The sequence below is a fragment of the Anarhichas minor genome, unplaced genomic scaffold, assembly GCF_050575085.1.
Source record: "Anarhichas minor isolate MPS153535 unplaced genomic scaffold, ASM5057508v1 ptg000066l, whole genome shotgun sequence".
Classification (NCBI taxonomy): Eukaryota; Metazoa; Chordata; class Actinopteri; order Perciformes; family Anarhichadidae; genus Anarhichas; species Anarhichas minor.
Genome location: NW_027466512.1, coordinates 219,982 through 238,754, shown reverse-complemented (window position 1 = coordinate 238,754; position 18,773 = coordinate 219,982). Strand labels below are relative to the sequence as shown.

Genomic DNA, 18,773 nt, shown 5'->3' with positions numbered 1-18,773 from the left:
TCAGTTCATTCTCAATGTTCAACTTTGATCTGTATTTGGTCTTCATTGCAGCAACTGCAGAAAACCCTGTTTCATATAAATAGGATGTGGCAAAAGGCAACAGTATGCCCATAGCTCTTTGGCCTAGTAGTGGGTAGTCTTTCTCCACTCCAATCTTTATCTTTCTCTGTCGCTCCGTATCTTTCTCGCTCTGTGTCGCTGTGTGTCTCTCTCTCGTTCGCGCTCCCTCACTCTCTCTCTCCCTCGCTCGTTCGCGCTCTCTCGCTCGGGCGCGCGCTCGCTCTCTCGCTCGCGCGCGCTCGCTCTCGCTCTCGCTGGTTTTGCCACAGTCGGTCTGTGACATGAGCCGCTCTGGTGGCGTGGTTGGAACACAGTGCATGTCACGTCGGTTATTTTATATTGTTTTACCGGTGTATGTGTGCGTCTGTGTGTGTGGGTTGGTGATGAAGCCGCGACCCCCCTGTAGTACCACCGCGCCCCCCCTAGGGGTCGCGACCCCCACTTTGGGAACCACTGTCCTAAACCATGCGCACCCAAATCAATAACATGATTTATTTAATATGTGCTGTTGGCTGGACCATGTATGCATCCAATTGGGACAACAACTTCCTCATAACATTTCACCTTGAACTTTGACCCTCTTGCTCATTTGTCTGCAGAGCAGATGATTGTGGGTCAGAACAGCCAGAAAAGCTGCAAAATGAGACCGGATGTAGTGACATCCTGGTAGTTCTTGGCATACTGCATCTGACATACTATGAAATGGGACAAATCTTTTTCTGGTACACTAAACGAGTATAATACTTACCTCTGAGATGTAGTACAGTATAAAGTACAACATGTACCTCTGAGATGTAGTACAGTAAAAAGTACAACATGTACCTCTGAGATATAGTACAGTATAAAGTACAACCTGGACAAAACCGAGCTGCTGTTCCTCCCGGGGAAGGGCTGCCCGCACAGAGACCTCTCCATCACCATTGATGATACCGTGGTGACGCCAACTCGGACTGTGAGGAACCTGGTGTGACCCTGGACGACCAACTGTCATTCTCAGCAAACATTGCATCGATTACACGCTCCTGCAGATTCCTGCTCTACAACATCAGGAGGATTCACTTCCTCACTGATGAGACGGCGCAGGTGCTCATCCAGGCTCTGGTCATCTCCCGGCTGGACTACTGCAACTCACTACTTGCCGGATCCCCGGCGTCGGCCATCAGACCTCTGGAGCTTGTCCAGAAAGCTGCAGCTCGTCTGGTGTTCAATCGCCCCAAGTTCTCCCACACAACTTCCCTTCTCCGTTCTCTACACTGGCTCCCTGTAAGAGCTCGCATCCAGTTTAAGACTCTGGTGCTAGCCTACAGGGGAGTGAAAGGAACAGCTCCTTCCTATCTCCAGGCCACGGTCAAGCCCTACACCCCCGCCCGACCACTTCGCTCTGCTGCCTCGGGGCGATTGGTTGCCCCGTCGCTCAGAGGTCCTGCGGCCGATCGACCCGATTACGGCTGTTTTCTGTCCTGGCCCCACAGTGGTGGAATGAACTCCCCACTGACGTCAGGACAGCAGAGTCGCTGCCCATCTTTCATCAGGCTGAAGACTCACCTCTTCAAGAAGTACTACCCTGAGCCTTCCACTCACCACTTATTGTATTCATACTAGTTTGTTTATGTACTTCTGCTCTGGTTTATGCTCTATGATGCTTGTTTAAAGGAGATGCACTTATGACTTCTGGTGACTAGTAGTTCTCTTGAATATGTTGAATACACTTACTGTAAGTCGCTTTGGATAAAAGCGTCTGCTAAATGACTGTAATGTAACGTAACGTAATGTAATAATTCATGTAAATGTACATTTAAGTACAGCTTCCTGTTTATTATCTAACACTGTGGTACCGTGAAAAAGGGGGCGGGGCCTCGACTGCCGCGAGGACCATTCCAATGAGGAGGATGATGTAGTGACGTCTCACTCTGCTCACATTTCTGGGAACCAATAAATACATATTATTATTTTATATATATATAATATCTATAAAGATATATGTCTCAATATGTGTGCAAAGTCGTGTATAAAATGATCCCATGTGATTTAGACATTTATACAACATCAACACATCTGGAAATAAGTAGTTTTCTCTGAGATGTACTACATTAAAAAAGTACAATAGTTACCTCTGAGATGTAGTGTAGTAAAACGTACAAGTACCTTGACTTTGTTCTTAATTACTCGTAAATGTAGAGCTGAGTTACGTTCCACCACCGCTATTTTTTCCCCCGCGGAGTGAGTTGTCGCTCTTTAATACGCCATCTTTGTTTCAGTCTCATCGCGAGCTCCTCCGCGCAGCCTCCCTGCATCCCAGCGCGAGCATCATCACTGCGCACCGAGCAGAAGAGACGAGGCTCCTTCAGCGGATACGAGACGTCTTCTCTCCCCCGGATCAGAGGCTGGTTTTCGGTCTTATTTTCTCTTTCTCCCCCCGCTGCTTCTCTATGGATGTGAAATAAAAACACAAAAAGCAGGACCGATAGTCCAGTGGGTGTCCTCTCTCTCTCTCTCTCTCTCTCTCTCTGTCTCTCTCCATCTCTGCGCTCTTCCTTCCCCGCTCCGTCAGGACCGCATTCTGCCACTAATACACAAAATGGCGGACATCATCGAGCTTGGACCCGCCTACGGTGAGGCCCTTTAACGTCGAAATAACTCTTTTTAGAATACTAAAAGTTTAATTTTCTCTACGTTGTGTGTTTTTACAGCAGGTGCATTGACTAACATGTCCACGTGTCACCATCTCACCCAGTTTAACGGCCCGTTATGATGGAAAGACCCGTTATTTGATGATGTTTAACGCTTCTGCCTCTTCACTGTCACTCATCGGTGTGTCTGACTCCATTGAATCCGTTTAAATGAGATTATCTCACAGCAGACAGGTTGGATGAAATAGATAAATAAAAACAAATCAACCATAATATATATACGCAATACATATAAACATGTACAATATAACCTAACGTATGTAGATTAAATATGTGTTGAAAGTGAAGCTTTGATTGAAACGTAGTGTTGTGAATGTGAATAATAGCGTCATCATCAAACAGGGCGTCTGCCTCTCGCGGGCCTCATCGGTGTGCGTGCGCGTGCCAGTCGGGGTGGGTATCTGGGGTGACGTCATGTCTGAACCCGGAGTACTACTGTGAGGGGGGGTGGGGTATTCAGAGCAGATACTACACTGTAAAAATACTCTACTCTGTTACAAGTTAAAGTACTAATACCGTACTGTAAAAATACTCTTCTACAGTAAAAGTACTACTACAACAGTGCAATAATACTCTGTTACAGTAAAAGTACTACTACCACAGTGTAAAAATACTCGTCTACTGTAAAAGTACTACTACAACAGTGCAATACTTCTGTGTTACAGTAAAAGTACTACTACCACAGTGTAATAATACTCTGTTACAGTAAAAGTACTACTACCACAATGTAATACTTCTGTGTTACAATAAAAATACTACTACCACAGTGTAATACTTCTGTGTTACAGTAAAAGTACTACTACCACAGTGTAATAATACTCTGTTACAGTAAAAGTACTACTACCACAGTGTAAAAATATTGTTAGTATGTATCTATATAAAATAATTAAAGTAAGATGAATTATTAATTCTCAATAATGTTTCTCACTTTTACTTTAAAGTCAACATTAATAATAAAAAGGGGGCGTGTTTTAGTGGAGCGCCCGGCTCCCTATTGGCTCACGTCCGGCCAATCAGGACCGAGTATTTCATGTGGAGAATTAAAGTTGTTGCCGCAGATCAGAAACTCTTCTGTTGGTTCAATCAGTGTGTGTGTGTGTGTGTGTGTGTGTGTGTGTGTGTGTGTGTGTGTGTGTGTGTGTGTGTGTGTGTGTGCGTGTGTTGCTAGGCAGCGAGCTCAGCTGCTTTCAGCTCTCTCCAAAACATGACATCATCGTGTGGAGTCTGAAGGAACGTTGTCAACAACATGAAGGAGGTTCTTCTGGGTTGTGTTGTTGTGATTTAGTGGATCTACAGTACAAAGTACAATATGTACCTCTGAGATGTAGCACAGTACAAAGTACAACATGTACCTCTGAGATGTAGTACAGTATAAAGTACAACATGTACCTCTGAGATGTAGTACAGTATAAAGTGCATGTACCTTTGAGATGTAGTACAGTAAAAAGTACAACATGTACCTCTGAGATGTAGTACAGTATAAAGTACAATATGTACCTCTGAGATGTAGTACAGTATAAAGTACAATATGCACCTCTGAGATGTAGTACAGTATAAAGTACAACATGTACCTCTGAGATGTAGTACAGTAAAAAGTACAATATGCACCTCTGAGATGTAGTACAGTAAAAAGTACAATATGCACCTCTGAGATGTAGTACAGTAAAAAGTACAATATGCACCTCTGAGATGTAGTACAGTATAAAGTACAACATGTACCTCTGAGATGTAGTACAGTATAAAGTACAATATGCACCTCTGAGATGTAGTACAGTAAAAAGTACAATATGCACCTCTGAGATGTAGTACAGTAAAAAGTACAATATGCACCTCTGAGATGTAGTACAGTATAAAGTACAATATTTAGGTAATGTGAAGATTGTTGTGATAAAGATACAATAAACTATATTTAAGTTTGGTAACTTTCAGTGACCAGCGGCAAGATTATAAGATAAGAAACAAACTTTGAATTATCTTACTCTAAGATAATAAATACGTCATTATGTTTTAAGATGATGTCAGCATGTTTTAAGATGATGTCATGATTTAAGATGACGTCAGCATGTTTTAAGATGACGTCAGCATGTTTTAAGATGATGTCATGATTTAAGATGACGTCAGCATGTTTTAAGATGTCAGCATTTAAGATGACGTCAGCATGTCAGGTGATGATGTCAATAATTAACGATGATGTCACTGTTCGTTAAAGTCAAATAAATCAAATAATTCAAATAATAAGGAAATAATAGATTATATTTTTATAATCCTTATTGTTATTAATGAAGTATAATAATGATCTTAGAGCTCGTGTTATGAAGTTAAACATCATAATTCATCTCTAATATCTATTTTATATTAACGTGAAAACATCTCCTCTACTGGATTTATTCAAATTTATCACCAAAACTACATTTTACAGATGACATGACAGCTGGTTTAGCGGTCAGGAGGAGTTCACAGACCATGCGCCAAGATCAGCATCACAAGCAATTTAAAGCAAAATAAACAAAACAAAAGACCAAGGCAGCGTCCCACTAACGAATGTTCAGCAACCCAGCCACCCCCACTTGGATTCCCCCCCAGCTACCATTGGGTGCACTGGTCAGGAAGCTCTGGATCAGCCATCCCCCAAACACACGCTGTCACCCCCGTAACGGATGCCTCCCAGACACTGCGCTACCGACGCAATTTATGCGGCGTCACGCTACGTCTCCGCTTGTTGTGGGAGAGAAAGCAGTTGGACTCGGCACCCCCGCTTATGGCGGCGGAGACAGAGGGCAGATTCAGCACAGCCGCTCGTGACGGCGGAGAGAAAGACCAAGGACGCGATTTGCCAGCAGGTGCATCCTTTCACCTAATCAGGCCCGTGCACCTCATTACCGGTCCGGTGGACCCAGTTAGTTACTGCGGTCAAGTCAGCAGACACTCAGATCTCCGTGGTCAACTCAGCAGACACTTAAATTGTAGTGCACCTATACGCTGAAACTTACGGTAAACGCAACCAAACGGCACAGGACCGGGAGCGAGCGAAGGATTTTGCAAAGTTAGCGGAAAGATTAACGTAAAAACTTACGGTTTTCTACAGACGAACATCCGGTTTTCAAAATAAGATGCCAACAAAGTATACATATTGCATAATGAAATGAGATTAAATTAATTATATTCCAATAAGTATAAAAAATGATACCATCATCTCGTGAGTTAAAGGGAAAATACACCTAAAGTGTAAAGTGTATTTATTCTTTGATTTGAGGGTTGCTGGAAATTAATAATACCTGACTGACAGTCAATTAAGATGTTTTACGAAGCAAAAACTCTGAACTGAATTTATATCTTCAAATGGCAAATTTCTGAAGTTTTTAAGGTGCTATGAAAATGTTTTTCTCAATAATTCCCCACAATAACTAATGCATATACAGTGTGTTCAGGACAAAAAAAGGCTAATATCACAATATTTGAGCTGCTACAAAAATATTTTTTATATTTTTATATTTTTTATGGGGTATTGTCAAGAGGAAGATGAGAGACATCAGACCCAACAATGCAGACGAGCTGAAGGCCGCTATCAAAGCAACCTGGGCTTCCATAACACCTCAGCAGTGCCACAGTCTCATCGCCTCCGTGCCACGCCGCATTGATGCAGTAATTCATGCAAAAGGAGCCTCGACCAAGTATTGAGTGCATACTGTATACTGTACATGGACATACTTTTCAGTAGGCCAACATTTCTATATTAAAAATCCTTTTTTTAATCGGTCTTATGTAATATCTAATTTTCTGAGATACAGAATTTGGGGTTTTTATTAGCTGTAAGCCATAGCCTAAACACTCGAAATATATCACACTTTCGATGATATTCTAATTCATTGAGATGCACCTGTATACATCAATCATTGTTTGGAATTGTTGAGGAAAATACTTTTTATAACACTTCAAATATTCAGAAATTACCTGTTCCTCGGTACAAATGTATGACATTTACTTTTAAATATCTCTTAATTGGTACAGTAAAATTGTTTAATTTTCAGTATGGGTGGAGTCAAAGATGTCTTGAACAGATATGCATCAGTCATTATCTGGAATTATTAAGAAAACCCTTTTTATAGCACCTTAAATATTAAGAAATTAACTTTTTGAAAGTTCAAAAGAAGGACTTATATTTTGGAAAATCTCTTAATTGGGAAAGTAAAAATATTTGATTCTCAGTATTAGTATAGTTAGAGATGTCATGAACACATATGCACTAGTCATTGTCTGGAATTATAAAGAAAACTCTTTTTATAGCATCTCAAATATTCAGTTATTGGATATTTCTTGGAACAAATTAATTAATTTACTTTAAAAAATCTCTTCATTACCACAGTAAAGATTTTTCATTTTCTGTATATGTGTGGTCAGAGATTTCCGCAACTTATATGCATTAGTCATTGTGTGGAATTATTGAGAAAATAGTTTTTATAGCACCTCAAATATTCAGAAACGTACCCGTTTCTTGGTACAAATGTATGACTTTTAATTTCAAATATCTCTTAATTGGTACTGTAAAAATGTCTAATTGTCAGTATGGGTGGAGTCAACGATGTCCTCAACACATGTATATCAGTCATTGTCTGGACTTATTGAGAAAACTGTTTTTATTACACTTCAAATATTCATTTATTAGATATTTTCTCAATTCAAATGTATGAGTTTTAATTTGAAATATCTCTTAATTGGTACAGTAAAAATGTCTCATTTTCAGTGTGGGTGGAGTCAACGATGTCCTCAACACATGTATATCAGTCATTGTCTAGACTTATTGAGAAAATAGTTTTTATAGCACCTCAAATATTCAGTTATTAGACGTTTTCTCAGTTCAAATGTATGACTTTTACTTTGAAATATCTCTTAATTGGTACAGTAAAAATGTCTAATTTTCAGTGTGGGTGGAGTCAACGATGTCCTCAACACATACATGTCAGTCATTGTCTGGAATTATTGAGAAAAACATTTTAATAGCACCTTAAACATTTTAAAAAAATGTGCCATTTGAAGATATAAATTCAGTTCACAGTTTTTGCTTCGTAAAATATCTTAACTTCCAGCAACCCTCAAATCAAAGAATAAAGACACTTTACGCACAATTTAGGTGTATTTTCCCTTTAACTCAGGAGATGCAGGTAGCATGTTTTGTACTTAATGTGAATATAATTCATTTAATCTCATTTCATTATGCAATATGTATACTTTGTTGGCATCTTATTCTGAAAACCGGATGTTCGTCTGTAGAAAACCGGAAGTTGTCTCACGTTAATCTTTCCGCTAACTTTGCAAAGTTCTTCGCTCGCTCCCGATCTGTGCCGTTTGGTTGCGTTTACCGTAAGTTTCAGCGTATAGGTGCACTACAATTGAAGTGTCTGCTGAGTTGACCACGGAGATCTGAGTGTCTGCTGACTTGACCGCAGTCAATAACTGCACCCCGTCAGTTCCACTTGGTTACATCGATAACGGTATAATGTATCTTCAGCCAGTACGCATGTTCACTGAGCAGAGCCTGAAGGCATCATAATGTAACTGAAGTGAACCTCCGTTGGTTAGCCGTTAGCGGTGCTGCTAACGTTACTAGCTCTCCTCCTGTTGGTTGTTTACAATGAAACACGATCAGAGATCAGAGACTAGAAATACATGTTCTACTGAGTCAGTAACACTTTATTTACACTCTGATGGTTAACGTTAAAACTTTATTTACACTGTGATGGTTAACATTAAACTTTATTTACACTCTGATGGTTAACGTTAAAACTTTATTTACACTGTGACGGTTAACGTTAAAACTTTTTTTACACTGATGGTTAACGTTAAACTTTATTTACACTCTGATGGTTAACGTTAAAACTTTATTTACACTCTGATGGTTAACGTTAAAACTTTATTTACACTCTGGTGGTTAACGTTAAACTTTATTTACACTGTGATGGTTAACGTTAAACTTTATTTACACTGTGACGGTTAACGTTAAAACTTTATTTACACTCTGATGGTTAACGTTAAAACTTTATTTACACTGTGACGGTTAACGTTAAAACTTTTTTTACACTGATGGTTAACGTTAAACTTTATTTACACTCTGATGGTTAACGTTAAAACTTTATTTACACTGATGGTTAACGACAAAACTTTATTTACACTCTGATGGTTAACGTTAAAAATTAATTTACACTCTGATGGTTAACGATAAAACTTTATTTACACTCTGATGGTTAACGTTAACAATTTATTTACACTGATGGTTACGATAAAACTTTATTTACACTCTGATTGTTAACGATAAAACTTTATTTACACTCTGATGGTTAACGTTAAAACTTTATTTACACTGATGGTTAACGACAAAACTTTATTTACACTCTGATGGTTAACGACAAAACTTTATTTACACTCTGATGGTTAACGATAAAACTTTATTTACACTTATATATCTGTACTTATTAAATGGCTGTTCTGGTGTTTCTGTCTCAGCCATGTCTCCGGTCCTGGCGGGCTTCCTGGGAGCTGGTGTTCTGGTCTTGGTGGTGGTGGTTCTGGTTCTGCTCTGGTCTTTCTGTCAGCGTCGCTACCTGCGCAGCTCTGGACGCTACAAGCTGCACGGCGACCGTTACTGCGATGCCGAAGACCCCCCGTACAAGTTCATCCACATGCTGAAGGGCATCAGCATTTACCCAGAATCCCTCAGCAGCAGCAAGAGGATCGTGCGAGGAATCCGGCGCGTGGACCACTCCAACCGCAACGGAGAGCGAGGCTCCACCGCCGCTGGCGCTGGTGTCGGTGCTGCTAGCGGCTCTGGGCGGGGCATGGTGCTGGTGGACGCTGAGAACAACATCCTGGATGTCCCGGGGCAGTTACAGATGAGTCACCTCGTCCCCCCCGCCGGGCCGGTGGAGCGGGCCTTGCCAGTCCGCGCCGACTACTGCTGCCTGGACAGCAGCTCGGCCAGCAGCAGCCAGACCAGCAGCAAGACGGCGTCCCCCTTCAGCCCCGCCTCCTCGCAGACGGAGCCCGAGCCCAGTCTGGGCGCCATCAGCCTCACGGTCGACTACAACTTCCCCAAGAAGGCCCTGGTGGTGACCGTCGTCGGGGCCCGGGGGCTCCCCGCCATGGACGAGCAGGCGGGCAGCTCGGACCCGTACGTGAAGATGACCATCCTGCCGGAGAAGAAGCACCGCGTTAAGACCCGCGTGCTGAGGAAGACCCTGGACCCGCTGTTCGACGAGACGTTCACCTTCTACGGCGTGGCCTACAGCTCGCTGCCCGAGCTCACGCTGCACTTCCTGGTGCTCAGCTTCGACCGCTTTGCCCGCGACGACGTCATCGGCGAGGCCGTGGTGCCGCTGAAGGGCGTGGACCCGAGCACGGGCCGAGTCCACCTGAGCCAGCAGATCACCAAGAGGAACATGCAGGTGAGTGACAGACGGTCCATCTGTCCATCACAAACGTACCTGTCCATCCTCTGGGTACCCCTCAGGTTACTGTTAGCACCGTTAGCTTCTAGCACCATTAGCTTCTAGTACCGTTAGCTTCTAGTACCGTTAGCTTCTAGTACCGTTAGCTGCTAGCACCGTTAGCTTTACTAGTTAATACAAAATAATAACAATACTATCAAAGTATGGTGTATTATTAAGTAGTATTTAGCCTTATTGTTAAGTATATTTAATAGTTAAAATGAGTTCCACCTTTACACATCATGTCTGATGAACACTCAAAACGAAGCTGAAAGTTATTTAAAATCTCTCCTCTAATAAAGAGTTCACTTTAACCAGATAGTGTAAAAACATTAAACTGTGAAACTATGACGTCATGATTGATTCATGTGAGACCAACAGTCATGTGACTACAAGGAGGAGACACTCTGACTGTGAAAACTACAAACCTATCTACGTCATGTTTTTATGTTTGTTAAATTCTCAGTAGTGATACTAAATGATGCTTATTATACATATTACAAACAAAACACTTTAAAAACTCTAAAACAATAATTTAAATGAATCATTTCTTTTTTGCTTTTTTTTGGTATTTTGGTCAGACACATGCAACACTGAGTACCGTAATATGTGTGGTATTTGTTATAAATGTACGTTGGTACATAGAGGGTGATAAGAAGCTGTACATGGAGGGACTTAGGACCCAGGGGACTGTAGGTGAACCTGTAGTCTGTACCGTGGCAGTAACCTGCATGAGGAAGTTATGCTAATACAGAGTTGAGTTAAGAGCAGTTTGTTCTCTCGTGCTTATATGTTCATTTAAAAACACCACAATATGTGTTTTGATATTGTCACGATCGATCCTGTGACGAGACGATCGCGAGCGTGTGTGTGTGTGTGTGTGTGTGTGTGTGTGTGTGTGTGTGTGTGTGTGTGTGTGTGTGTGTGAGAGACAGGAGGGACCGTCGGTGACGGAGTGAAGGGGGGTTCCGGACTGGGCGTATCACCCGGTGGGGTGGGGGGGGGGGGGAGCGGCAGCAGCAGGAAGTGACGCCACACAAACAGCTGTTCACCGCTCGCTGCCTAGTTCTTGTGTTAAAAATGTCCGCTTAATAATAATAAAAAAAACTGCGTTAACGCTCGATAATATAATTGTCAGCGTTAATTAATGAACGCGTTAACGCGATAATAACGCGTTAACTTGCTCAGCACTAATATATACATATAATAGTGTATCAACTAAAGATAAACAACATTTTTAACCCTCTGATGTCACACAGATGATGTCACAAACAGCTGATGAGCACATTTCACTGTGATGATGTCAGAGTGTCTCTCTCTCAGATTAAGATGGAGCAGCAGACAGACAGCCTGTCCTCTGGAGACAACAACAACAGGAGACACACACACATTCAGCAGAGTCACAGTGGACACACAGTCTGTCATTTCTGCAATGATTTTGTTTTTGAATTTTTGGTCATTTTCTCAGATAAAAATAAATAAAATAATTCACGATTTAGTTCCAACTTCCTCTGAAAAACATCTCTGAGACATAAAGATGAACTTATTATCAACATTTAGTTTGGATTCTAAACAATAAATGAATTAATTGTTCATATAGAACATCAGAAATGTTAAGCTTAATTAAAGGTCTTAATTAGTTTTAGTGTAAAAATACTCACAAGTAAAAGTTCTGAATTTTAAATGTTACTTAAGTAAAAGTACAAAAGTATTAGCATCAAAATATACCAAAAGTAAAAGAATACTTGCCGAATGGCCCATTAAAAAAATATATATATTTATAATTTGATTATAATTATTGATGCATTAATAATGTTTAAATAACCCTTTGTGTGTTTCAGTGTGAGAGTCGTGGAGAGCTGCTGGCGTCTCTGTCCTACCAGCCGGTGTCTCACCGTCTCAGCGTGGTCGTCCTGAAGGCCCGACACCTCCCCAAGATGGACATCACCGGCCTGTCAGCCAGTGAGTCCAACCGCCGAGGATTCTGGGAGTTTATCTGCTTTAAATATTCACACAGATTTTTATTTTTTTGTCTTTGCCTTCGGATGTAATATTAACTGTTTCACTTTTGTGTCCCCGAGACTTAAACATAAGAACATAAAAAATACATAAAACGTATTTAGAGAATTAAATAAAATATTGCTTTATGAATGTTCAGAATATTCTTCCATGTGTTGTTGTTATTATTATAATTATTAAAGAGGAGAAGTTTTATGTTCTGAAGGTTGTTGGTTCGCTGCCCACATTTCTCCTTTTCTCCTGTTTAACCCTCGAACAACTGTTTAATGAAGCTCTTATTGTGAAAGGAAACAATAATCACAATGAATAGATGTATAAAAAGACATTTTAATATCGATTTATAATTCAATGTCAACATTATTAATGAAGCTTTGAAGCATCAAACTGAAGCCCGAAAATAAGTGGATTATTTCTGAAGATCTGCAGCTTTTTATTTGTCGTGTGAAACAGAATATTTTTAGGGTTTTTGTCCCTTTTCGAGCTTTGGGAGATAATGGATATTTTTATTATTATTATTATTATTTAATATTGATGATTAATTATTATTAATTATTTATTTATATTATTTATATTATTATTTATTATTTTAATTTAAAGACAAAACGATGAAACATTAGAATAAAGATGTCTTTCTACTTCGATGATTTTTTTTTCCAGCTTTGTTTTTGTTTAACTTTTTTGACGAATGAAGTTTTGTCCTCACTTGGTCCTCAGATCCGTACGTGAAGGTGAACGTGTTCTACGGACGTAAGCGCATCGCCAAGAAGAAGACCCACGTGAAGAAGTGCACCCTGAACCCGGTCTTCAACGAGTCCTTCATCTACGACATCCCGCCGGAGCTGCTGCCAGAGATCTCTGTGGAGTTCCTGGTGGTGGACTTCGACAGGACCACCAAGAACGAGGTTCTGGGCCGCCTGCTGCTGGGCCTCACAAGCCCCGCCCCCTCCGGAGCCTCCCACTGGAGGGAGGTCTGTGAAAACCCCCGCCGGCAGATCTCCAAGTGGCACAACCTGAACGAGTACTGAAGGAGGAGGAGCCAGAGGAACCAGTGAACACCACTGGGAGATAAAGACTCGAGTGTACAGCACACACACACACACACACACACACACACACACACACTGATCACAGGTAACCCCGTCCACACCTGGTACTAACATGATTCTTTCGTGATCTGGTCTCAGATCAGGTCTCTGTTCGCTGTTTAAACCAGCGGCTGGTAGAACCAAACCACTTCCTGTGTGCTGTGAGTAGAAGAAGAAGAAGAAGAAAGAGGGTTCAGTTCCTCTGTGAACAATTAATGTTGGTCCGCATTTCTGCAGACTTTGCCCTCGAGGGAATTACCCATAATTCATAGCATTGTGACGGGTGGAGGGGTCACCACCGGAAGACTGAGACGTGTAAATAAATAATAAATTAAGAAGGTAAACCCTTCAAATCAGGGAGTAAATAAATAAAATAAAGAAGAATTAAATAAATACCCACAGTTGTACACAGCATGTTATGACGTCATGGTAACGTGATGTCACACTCAAAAAAACATTTGTTCAGGGTCTGAGGGTTCAGGGTCTGAGGGTTCAGGGCCTGAGGGTTCAGGGCCTGAGGGTTCAGGGCCTGAGGGTTCAGGGCCTGAGGGTTCAGGGCCTGAGTAATAAAGTCTTTAAGAATGACTTAAGATCTCTATGAACTCAAACACACACGTTTCCTGTAAAGATCTAAAGGTTTATTTGTCAGAGTGAGTTACAGCGCTGCTGGTCTCATCATATCTACTTTAATATGAACACACACATAAGGTTACTAGATTATGGGTCATAACTGAGGTCATCACACGTCTCTCACTCGTAGCTCTGCTGGTGGCTGAAGTCTGTCTCCTGGAGATGAATCAATGTTTACTTCCTTTACAGTTGATGTGTTTAGACTTCACAGTAGTTGTGCAGAACAGAATAAGCATTAATAAGAAAAGGAAAGCTTAGTGTCTGTCCTCCTCAGAGCCTCTAACCGCGACTTCAGACGCCGCTCACTGATCGCTCATTAACAGCTGCTAGTGAAGACCACACGGTCAGCAGCACCTGTAACCAGTTAGCTGGTACTGACTGCTAACAACCAATCAGGGAGCGAACACGGTGTGAGCGTCATCGCTTCCAAACTCAAACATCAATGAAACGTAGTCGTGAGGACATGGTCTCAGTCTGACCCCTCAGACCACATTCTGATCTCAACACGTCAAGACTCATGTCAACACCAGGTGTGAACGGGACAACTCTCTCTCCCTCTCCCTCCCTCTCTGTCTCTCTCTCCCTCTCTCAGACTGTCCTCTTGTGTGTCGATGGGGGGAAGGAATGCTCAAATATGATATAAATAAAGAAGAAGAAGAATGTTCCCTCTTTGCTGTTGTCATGCAGTTCATCGCATGTCTGTCCGAGAAAAAAAAAAAAGTCCAAATGAAGAACTGCTGACATCACACTGACTGATTGACAGGACGATGATGCAAATTTAAATACTCACTAACGCTGCATATAACTACTATATCCAAGTATAAGTACTCCTCAGTAGGACCCAATAAGAAGCAACGCTAGCGGACATGTTCGGGCGGGAGCGGTCGCTCCGGTTCGGCAGCATGATCCCGGTCTCTCTCCTCGGTCCTGAAGGACTGAACCCTGATCCTGGAGGATCCCTCATCTCCTTGTGGATTTACAAACTGTTCACGTCTTCAAGCAGACTGAGAGACTCTGTAAAATACTTTGTAACGTGAGGTTTCATTTACAAAATACTCTCAGCAGGAAGCAGCTGTGGCGGCTGATTGTTTATCATGGTCTGGACTCGTTAGGACCTGGACTCGTTAGGACCCGGACTCATTAATGATCTGGACTCGTTAGGACCTGGACTCGTTAGGACCTGGACTCGTTATGGTCTGGACTCGTTATGGTCTGGACTTGTTAGGACCTGGACTCGTTAGGACCTGGACTCGTTATGGTCTGTACTCGTTATGGTCTGGACTTGTTAGGACCTGGACTCGTTAGGACCTGGACTCGTTAATGGTCTGGACTCGTTATGGTCTGGACTTGTTAGGACCTGGACTCGTTAGGACCTGGACTCGTTAGGACCTGGACTCGTTATGGTCTGGACTCGTTAGGACCTGGACTCGTTAGGACCTGGACTCGTTATGGTCTGGACTTGTTAGGACCTGGACTCGTTATGGTCTGGACTCGTTAGGACCTGGACTCGTTAGGATTATGATTATGCTAAACTGCGGTAACGTATAAAAACGTTCGATGTAAATTAACGGGAATAAGCTGTAAATAATTTTAGTTATTTTCTGTATTTACCAAAAAATTGTGTGATAAGAACTTGAATTGAATTAAATAATTAACTATAATATGTAATTATTAAATGTAACTCAGTTGCGCATCACTTTAAAACAGTTACTCTGATGTCATAAGTGTCAAAATAATAATAATTCTTTCAACCGACATCAGCTGATCATAAAAACCCAAATATAAATGTTTCAGAGTTTGAACCCTTTAAATGTTAGTTTACATGATGATGTTTGTTAATGAAAACATACAACATGTATGACCCACATCACTGTGAACCGATGGAGAGAGCCGAGGTTCTAAAGATCGACATTAAAGCATCAACAGAAGAAAAGCTCCTCGTGATGCACAAGAGTTAACGTTAGCTTCCCCTTCAAAATAAAAGACTTCCTCCTATCAGACCCGTTACAGAGCACTTTTTAACCAACATGCTATCAGACCTAGCTTTGCTAAATGTTAGCCGCCACAGCTTCACCTCCACTTCCTGTCTGTCCGTCTCACTTCCTTTGTCCTCTTAACTTTACTGTGAAGGATCCTGAGAGACGTCTTCAGTTCCTCTGAGTGTGTTTTTATAAAGACGCTGATGTTTGTCTAAAAAGGTTTTAAATGTCCGACATGTTTAAAGTTGTCCTTTAAAATCATCAGCTGACATTTAACAGTGAATCCTGGAGCTTTTATTGTGAAGGAGTCGATGATGATGATGAAGAGTGACTGTAGATTTGTACAGATGAAGATGTTTGCTGGTCCTCAGAGCTTCGTGTGTGTGAGCGCCCCCTGCTGTACAGACCTGGATGCTAACCTCGTTGTTAACAATAAATGGACGTGAAAATAAAAACAAGTGTCGTCTGTTTGAAGTTATTCATAATATTTAATATGCTGTTTATGTACTGCTCATTTACATCAACAAATACATTCATATTTGTGTTATATTTATTTCTGACATAAAAGTACATGTACACAACTACTGTACTGGAGGACAATTCTGAGGTACTTGTACTTGTGTTTTTCTACACTCCACTAGAGAACATGATGTTAGAATATAATCAAACAGCAGCTGGTGGCAGTGATCAATAAAATCAGTGAAGAAGAACAGGAAGTGACGTCAGACGCACCCTCACCTGTCCAGCTGATGAGTTGATTGATGGACAGACTGACGTCATGTGTTTGTGGATTTAAATGATGACAGTTTGTGAATCTGTTTATCTACCTGTCACGGCCCACGAGCCGGCTCTGAAGCCGGGACACGAGTGAGTTATGAAACATAATACGAGATGGACCTCAGTGTGGTGCTGGAGCACGAGACGGGGTGCCAGGAAGGCGGAGCTCTGTAGTGGGAGCGCACCGGGCCCAGGTGCCTCCACCACCTCAGCTACCTGCTGGCTCAAAGGAACACAGACAAGGAACCAACATAGGGAACCGTCACACTACGTCACACAGGTGAGTCCGTCACAATGTGACATTTTTTTTTTTTACTGAGTGGTAGTAGTACTTTTACAATAACGGGTCAGTACAGCATCAGGTGTGTGTGTGTGTGTATATGTGTATATATATATATATATATATATTTCATCTCTCTCTATCTCTCTATCTCTCTATCTATCTCTCTATCTATCACACATGTGAGTGTTTGTCTTTCAGCTCCTGGAAACTCACATCGCTCCCGTCTTTGATAACCTCAGATCACGAGATAAGATGTCATCACAAGTTATCCACCGTAGAAGCCGGTTAACGTGAACCGCGTCTGTCTAATCTGTTCAAGCAGATCTTTCGCTGTAGTTCTGTCTCCAATAGGCTTTGAGTTTCACTTCCTTCTACATGTCGTTCCAGGGATTTCTTACATTTTGCTTTGTAATCATTGGGACACTACTGGTCTAATTTGAGCTGCATGGAGATGAGCCCTACGGTTTGGTAGCTGTGCTGTATGATCTGTAATGTTTCATATTTGACCGTTCCACATAAACCTCACATCACTTTATCTCAGCTGTTTCTCAGGGATGTGATTGGTGGTGAGGAGTGTTGGAAGTCTGCTCGTCTTCAGAGTATCTATCCGTGAGCTGAGATCTAAGGACAAACCTCTCCTAGTGATCCACTTTATATAGATCATCACTACCTTCTGTTCTCGTAACCCCGAGATATCTCTTTCTTTTTCTTTGTTGTATCTGTCGGTTTGTAACTCAGTGTTTTTGATTAGTGAGTAAGAGCCGATCGTCTGCAGCTGCTTGATATTAATACAATAGTTCATTCATATTAATACAGGGAGGCATGTGTCAGGTCCTCCAGATAACAGATCACATCATCTGCAAAGAGCCAGTGACGTGTTCTTCGTTTCCACCTTCACCTTCAAGCTCTTCATTCTGCCTCATTGCTTCACCTTCAGTCCTGCTGAGGAAGACTCTGAGGAAGGAGAGGAAGCGAGGGCGTGAAGGAGTTAAGGAGACGACGTCGTCGTTCCATCGTTATATGACCTAAAGGTGAAAGCGTAGAGGAACAAATATTCATACTTGATTTCCTGGCGGTCGGATACTTGAGTTGAGTAACGAGGAGACGCTGAAGGACTCGTTGAGGCTTCACTCGCTGAACTTTTGTCCAAACCACTAAATGAGTGTGAAACCAGAATGTGAGAGCGTCTCAGTCACATGGAGGCGTCTCATAAATACACAATAAACACACAATAAATACACAATAAACACACACTGGTCTCTTCATCGTCTGACTCGTCCTCCGGCTCTTTAAGAGGAAACGAGGCGTTCACATGTCTGCTCTGAGAATCCGTCACACAGATTGATTTCACTGATTAACCTTCCAGAGAGGAAACAAGTGACGAGTTGTGTTCTTAATATTTACTCAGAAGTCATGAAACGCTCCAGAGAGTAGATCTGATCTGGAGTCAGATTTAGTTTACATATCTGAGCAAACGTCTTTTATTGGACTGAACTCAGTGGTTTCCTGTTTTAATAACGTTTGAATACAGAGAATCAAAGAGTTTATATATTCTATGTTTAAATTAGTCTGACTTTAAGTTCTCATGTGATGTCATCTGGTGATGTGTTCAGGGACGACAGCTTTTTATGGAGAAACATGGTACTATGGCGTGGTATTTCAGTACTATGATGTTGTATTTTAGCATATATATGTGTGTGTGTGTGTGTGTGTGTGTGTATATATATATATATATATATATATATATATATATATATATATATATATATATA

The 18,773-nt window shown here is 41.5% G+C and overlaps 1 protein-coding gene and 1 long non-coding RNA gene across 4 annotated transcripts; one reads left to right on the top strand and one right to left on the bottom strand.

Annotated features, from left to right (window-relative positions):
- Window positions 1-155: 155 nt before the first annotated feature.
- LOC142934027 (uncharacterized) lies at window positions 156-3,621 on the bottom strand. Its single transcript, XR_012947660.1, has 2 exons — window positions 2,206-3,621; window positions 156-1,982 (listed from the first exon to the last, which is right to left on the bottom strand). It is a non-coding gene; the product is annotated as an uncharacterized LOC142934027 (long non-coding RNA).
- syt11b (synaptotagmin XIb) lies at window positions 2,427-16,399 on the top strand. 3 transcript variants are annotated; one of them, XM_076078372.1, is made up of 4 exons: window positions 2,427-2,672; window positions 9,249-10,186; window positions 12,070-12,190; window positions 12,962-16,399. In XM_076078372.1, exons 1-4 carry the CDS (start codon window positions 2,639-2,641, stop codon window positions 13,270-13,272), a joined length of 1,404 nt encoding a protein of 467 aa, XP_075934487.1. In that variant the 5' UTR covers window positions 2,427-2,638; the 3' UTR covers window positions 13,273-16,399. The 3 variants fall into 3 exon arrangements, with proteins under 3 accessions (XP_075934487.1, XP_075934486.1, XP_075934488.1); XM_076078371.1 differs by lacking the exon at window positions 2,427-2,672 and adding an exon at window positions 5,375-5,590; XM_076078373.1 differs by lacking the exon at window positions 2,427-2,672 and adding an exon at window positions 8,118-8,239.
- Window positions 16,400-18,773: the final 2,374 nt, after the last annotated feature.

Bases quoted from the DNA above. Each gene is read 5' to 3' on its own strand.
- syt11b (XM_076078371.1), top strand. From the start codon at position 5,509: ATGGCGGCGGAGACAGAGGGCAGATTCAGCACAGCCGCTCGTGACGGC. The intron at 5,591-9,248 runs GTGCATCCTTTC...TTTCTGTCTCAG, and splicing joins AGGACGCGATTTGCCAGCAG to CCATGTCTCCGGTCCTGGCG. The intron at 12,191-12,961 runs GTGAGTCCAACC...CTTGGTCCTCAG, and splicing joins CATCACCGGCCTGTCAGCCA to ATCCGTACGTGAAGGTGAAC.